At 31.4% G+C, this 5,958-nt stretch overlaps 1 protein-coding gene across 1 annotated transcript; it reads left to right on the top strand.

Moving 5' to 3' along the window:
• Positions 1-655: 655 nt before the first annotated feature.
• On the top strand, positions 656-1,635 carry LOC109813993 (NDR1/HIN1-like protein 1). Its single transcript, XM_020378305.3, is given in 2 exon segments — positions 656-1,349; positions 1,351-1,635. Coding segments are annotated over 2 exon segments (714 nt in total). The 5' UTR covers positions 656-740; the 3' UTR covers positions 1,456-1,635.
• The last annotated feature ends 4,323 nt before the right edge of the window (positions 1,636-5,958 follow it).

Genomic DNA, 5,958 nt, shown 5'->3' with positions numbered 1-5,958 from the left:
TGCATAACATTTCTATGGACGGAACCATGTTAATTATGGAAAGGGTGGGATAAAGAACACCTGTTACGGGTGGTGAGTCACTTTCAAGGCAATGCAAAGCTTGTTAATTTCCCTTTCCTAACCTATCTAACATAACTCAGTCACTGACAATGAACGAACCCAAATTATAGACAAAGCCATGAAGGAAAGTTCTTGAAGAGTCCTGAAAAATCCCTCCACAAATATGTTCCACCATACCCAACCAAGCCATGTAAGGGAAAATAACAGGTCGGATTTGAGGAGCTAGTGACTGTAACGTCATTTAAGTTTCAATTGAATCAGTACTCAAATGATGTGACATTTTAACTGATTGGAGAACTTTTAATTGAAAATGATAATAAAAAAAAATGTTTAGACCACAACTCTCCTTTGCATATTCAGCACTCACCCTATTTTTATAAAGAGTTGTTATAAAAAAAAAATAAATGGCGCGCTGACTACGTATACATGTCTAGGTAGCAAATTAATTAACCTGAACCATTAATAATCAGCCAATATAATAATCCTTCCTGCATCATGTAACATGATCTTACCATATGATTTCATTTCGAAGGCAACAATAATATTTATTTATAAATTAAGAATTAACACCTCCCAAGTCCCAAGTAAGAAAGTTCCCTTTTTTTCTGGTCTCATATTTGCTCAGAAACTAAACCAGTATCTATCCAGTCTGAGTTCTCTTGTATTGCGTTCAGTGAACGATGTCGGTGAAGGAGTGTTCGCACCACAAGGGAAAGAAGCACAAGGTCCTGAAACGGATCTTCTGGGGCATAGTGATCGTGGCGTTCATCGTGCTGCTAACAGTTCTGATAATCTGGGCAATCCTGAAGCCTTCAAAGCCAACCTTCATCCTCCAAGACGTGACCGTATACGCGTTCAACGCCACCGTCCCCAACTTCCTGAGCTCAAGCTTTCAGGTGACACTCTCCTCGCGCAACCCCAACGACAAAATCGGAATCTACTACGACCGTCTGAACACCTACGTGACCTACCGGAACCAGCAGGTCACCTACCGCACCACCATCCCTCCCTCCTACCAGGGTCACAAGGAAGAGGACGTGTGGTCCCCCTTCGTCTACGGCACCAACGTCCCCGTCGCACCCTACAACTTCCTCGGCCTCAGCCAGGACCAGACCAACGGCAACGTCCTCGTCGTCGTTAAGATTGACGGCAAGGTACGATGGAAGGTGGGTGCCTTCGTTTCCGGCCACTACAACCTCTACGTAAGGTGCCCTGCTTTCATAACCTTTGGCCCAAGGAGCACTGGAATTGCCCTCGGAAATAACGCCGTTAAGTATCAGCTGGTTCAGCGCTGCTCCGTCGGGGTTTGACGTCAACGCCGTTTCTACCTTATATCGTCTCTTTATCACTTTATCTATATACTACGCTCTTTCTCATCATTTCTTTATTATATAATATAACTATTTCTTCTTAGGTATAAGTACGTGCGTCTCTTTGTTATGCTATTTCGAATTGTACATTTTGCTATACAATAAAATTGCGAGAGAGATTCATGAAGCGAAATTACAATTTGTAACAAAGCCGATTCAGATAAGTTAACACCTTGTTTCAACTTGGTGAATCATGTTACTGACTTGTGCCATTTCTCTTCCTTTTCAATTTTATTCGCCAATATTCATGCATGATTGTACTTTTATTTGGCTTCAACTCTCTCGCCTTTTGGTTTCTATCTTCTTGGTTATGCACGTGAATTTCGTTATCTATGCTCTCTGCCGCATCTTCTGCATATTATTATTGGATCAATGATGGAATATGTATGATAATTTAGAAATTAAATAGGAACAATTTGTGGGCCGCTTTTCTTTTCTTATTTTCAATTTAGTCATTCATTTAAGTTAGATGTGTATTCTACTAGAGAACACACCCAACCAATTAGATAATTTAGCTGATCTCAAATATGCCACTACATGTTTAGTAGTTTTTTTTCTTTCTTTTTTTGAATATAAATTGTAAAAAAAAAAAAAAGAATCCTGTTAAATCAAAAGTAAGGTGACTGTTACTTTTTCTTTAACGTTAATTTAAAAATTAAGTCCAACTTTACTTAATTTTTTTTAACTATAATTCAAACACATTTAGTGTATGTTTGAAATTTCATTCAGTTGAACAAAATGTCAATCCACATCTCTCCTTCTTCCTACGAATGATATTTTGAAATGCGAGATTTTATGTTTCAGGAATTCCAAATGGATTTTCACACTTTTATTCATTCTATAATGTCATTGAATTGAAAGGAAAAAATTCTCCTTGTATGTTAGGAGATGTGATAGTATCGTAAATATATTTTTCTAATTAACTAGTTTATATTTAGAGGTTAAGGTCAATGAGTGAAGGGTATGTTCATATCCATTTCACATGGCTTGGGGGTGGTGGTTGTCCTTACCTACCTTGCTTACTACTAAACGCTGAAAGAAAGGAGCTTTTCTTATGTCATGCCTATAAATGGATTTCGATTATGTTCATTTATTCATATTCTATTATACAATCGGAGACTTGGACAACTCAACACAACACATGCATGCTTAGCAATGGCATCAAGTAGTGTTTGAACAGATTTGGTATTGAGCACCGTCAAGGTAATGCAGATTAAAGGAACCTTCTTTGATTCGTCAACATTCAAAATCCGTCACCATGTGCATGTGATAGGATGCAACTTTGAGAACCACTCCGAACAATACTCATCAAGGACTCTGAATTTAGCACCCCTACACGTAGGAACGTTATTTGTATATTATTGTATTTTGCTTGCTTCTAACAGGACACAATCAATCACATGGTCTCTCTGTCATCACTATTGACTAAAAGTCTCACATCTCTCACCTTCTTCTTTCTCCGCTTTTTTGGGCTTAAAACGAGTGTGAAATATCTTTGAAAATGACATAAAATTGGTATCACGATGCAGATCACCTATGTAATGATGATGTTGCATTCTAATGATTTTGTGTCTAATTCTTTAACCAGTTAAATGAAGATACGCTAATTCTTTCCGTTGTTATTATGAAGTTAACAAAATTTATAAATAATCTGGCGTGCCACTATTTGAAAGCATGATAATACTGCATTTTTTTTCATAAAAACACTTTCAAAAGTACATTTAAACAAACTTTGAGTAGTACATGCATAGTATGAATTTATGTTTCAACCAATAATGAGTTTAGGTGTTATTCGGGGGACTCATGATTTATTGACACGTTTTGCTGTCTTTACATGTGAAACTAATTATTTAAGTTTTCTTATTAAAATATATAAATAAATCTTAATGGATATATTTGTTAAAACAAACATATTTGACTACTGCTACGGTTAGCCTAGTGATTGAATGGGGAGGGATTGTGATAGTTAAAAATATAAAGGCCTAGATTCAATCCTCATTGCAGTCATCATTATAATTTTTTTTATTTTGAAAAAAAAAAAACAGACGTGTTTAAAAGTTAAAACTTTCGTCGTTTTTTTATAACTTAATGTTTTATTTTACACAATATAGAAATTATTAGATAATCCCATTCGATCGCATATTCATAGTCCGTACTAATCTCTATGACACATTCAAAATGTTCAATTTTTTGAAAATAATTCATAATACTTAATCATGTAGTTAAGGGCACATACAATTTAATAATTTTTACTCCGACAGACAGCCCAAGGTTTGGTTTTTTTTTTTAATACAGCCCAAACTTGTAATCTTGCATTCGGGATTTTAATAGTCTATTATTTTTTAATATGTAAATATTTCAGGATAATATACGAATCTAACAAAATTCTAACTTTGTTGCTTTCACTTTAATTCTTACTGATAAATAAATTGACTTATAATATAAATAAAATAAGAATTTAACTTTATATATTGTTAGTGTAAATCTTTTTACACTCAAACAATTAGGAAAATATTAAATATAAATTTTAAAGTACTCATTCTCTATTTATATAAATTAGAATAATTATACTTGTGTAAAGTATTTCTAGAAATTTTTAAAATCAGTGTTTTTAAGAACTTTTCTATAATAATAATAATGTTTTAAGAATTTTCTTAACTCTTTATAAATTAAAATTTTCAATAAGTTTAAAAGAAATTATCAATTAAAAATTATATTGCAATATAAAATATTTATCATAAATAAAAATAAAACCTATAAATTTAAATATTTATTTATTATAAAATTTAATTATAATATAATTTATATTTCCAAAAATACATATTTATGATAAATGGTTATGTAAAATAAAAAATTATTCTGTGAACTGTATAGATTAACTAGTTATAGAAGTCAATAAATATTCAATATATAACAATAGTAAAAATAGTTTCAACCATGTAAAAATCTTTTAACGTTTTCTTTATTGTAATTCTAATGTATAAAAATTATTTTAATTAAATTAATAAGCTAAAGCCATTTAAAAGCCAATTTTAGTGTCTTTTATCTCTTCTAGGCACACAATTAAGCCGAAAACACTTCGGTGCCCACAGAATGAATGATTTGTTTTGGTTCAAGGGAGAGTAAGGGGATGTAGAGTATTTTACTGGAAATTAAACCCCACTATCTTTTGCGTTATCCAACTATTAACCAGTTGAATAACCATATCACAGGACAATTGAAGTAACTTTTTCTTTTTTCCGGTAAAATGAAAACCACCTGGGAATTAAATGAATTGGAAGAATACCGCCCCATAATGGGCCTCTGGATGGCCCATTTTTGAAAAGGGTCAGGTTAAATTGTGACCGGCAATTGTTGCACCTTAATTAGGCCTTTTCTACCTTGACGCTATTGTTGTGGGCTCCAATTTGTGGATACATAGGCTCCTCCTTATTTCTCACTTTTAGCCCAATTACGAAGCTCGCAAGCCAATCCATAAATACCGAATCAAACTTGATTAATTTTGGAATTTGAAAATATTTTGTTATCATACTGATCTAGAGCCTTGGCTCAAAGGAAAGTTTTGCTGCTTTATGAAAATTACCAAAGAAATCGTGAAAAAAGGCGGTATAAGAATTAAAAAAACAGTATCCTCTGTGAAGTAAATATTCATTAGCTCTCTAAACTTTTAAATTATAGATTACTTTTCTATTTGTATTTATTTATTTATTTATAGATGTTTGTGAAAATTTTATTTGAGGCATTTAAACTTAGTGAAATATTTCAACCATAGTCAGTTAGGCCGCTAAAATACTTTTTAAAATTAACTTATATGCAAATATATATGTATATATATATATATATATATATATATATATATTTAAATTAAATATTAATTATATGTACACACAAACTCAAGTGATGCCTATAACTCGCAAAACGATGTTATTTCAATTTGAAAAAAAAAAAAAAGTTAACAGTGCCAAACATTCATTCAAATATATATGTAAAAAAAAAAAATCATTTAATTAAATATACAAGTTTTTTTTTTTAACACTTAGCATGTCAACTGTCTTAAGATTATTTTCACTCGATCAGTAATATGGAGTTTGAGTCTTCAAGTAGGTGCTCTCCATATCTTTACCAAAAAAATATGCTAAATTTTTCAAAAGTTGGATAAACAATAAAAAAAATTATTACATAATAGCTAATAATTTCAATCAAATTATTTAAATTAAATTTACAAATGATTACAAAATAACTTGTATTGTAAACCAATTTTGAGAGGTGTCAAACTGCACTGAGTATAACAAGATTAAAAATATACAGCCTAACAAATGAAATTAAAAATATGGTAGCCTATTATCAAAGGGACAATTTTTTTTCAAAAAAAAATTAAAATAGATAATTCTAAAAAATTAGAAACGGGAAAATTATTATGCATGTGAAACATGACATCAAAAGTTAAAATCATGTTTCAAAACACAAATTATTTTTTGAATTAAAAAATTAAAAATCGTGTAACAAAACACGTTTATTTTATGAAGTT

Source organism: Cajanus cajan, chromosome 6 (genome assembly GCF_000230855.2).
Source record: "Cajanus cajan strain Asha chromosome 6, NIPB_CcT2T_4, whole genome shotgun sequence".
In the NCBI taxonomy this organism is placed as follows: Eukaryota; Viridiplantae; Streptophyta; class Magnoliopsida; order Fabales; family Fabaceae; genus Cajanus; species Cajanus cajan.
The sequence above is the reverse complement of the archived record's forward strand: the minus strand, read 5'-3'. Positions and strand labels throughout refer to the sequence as shown.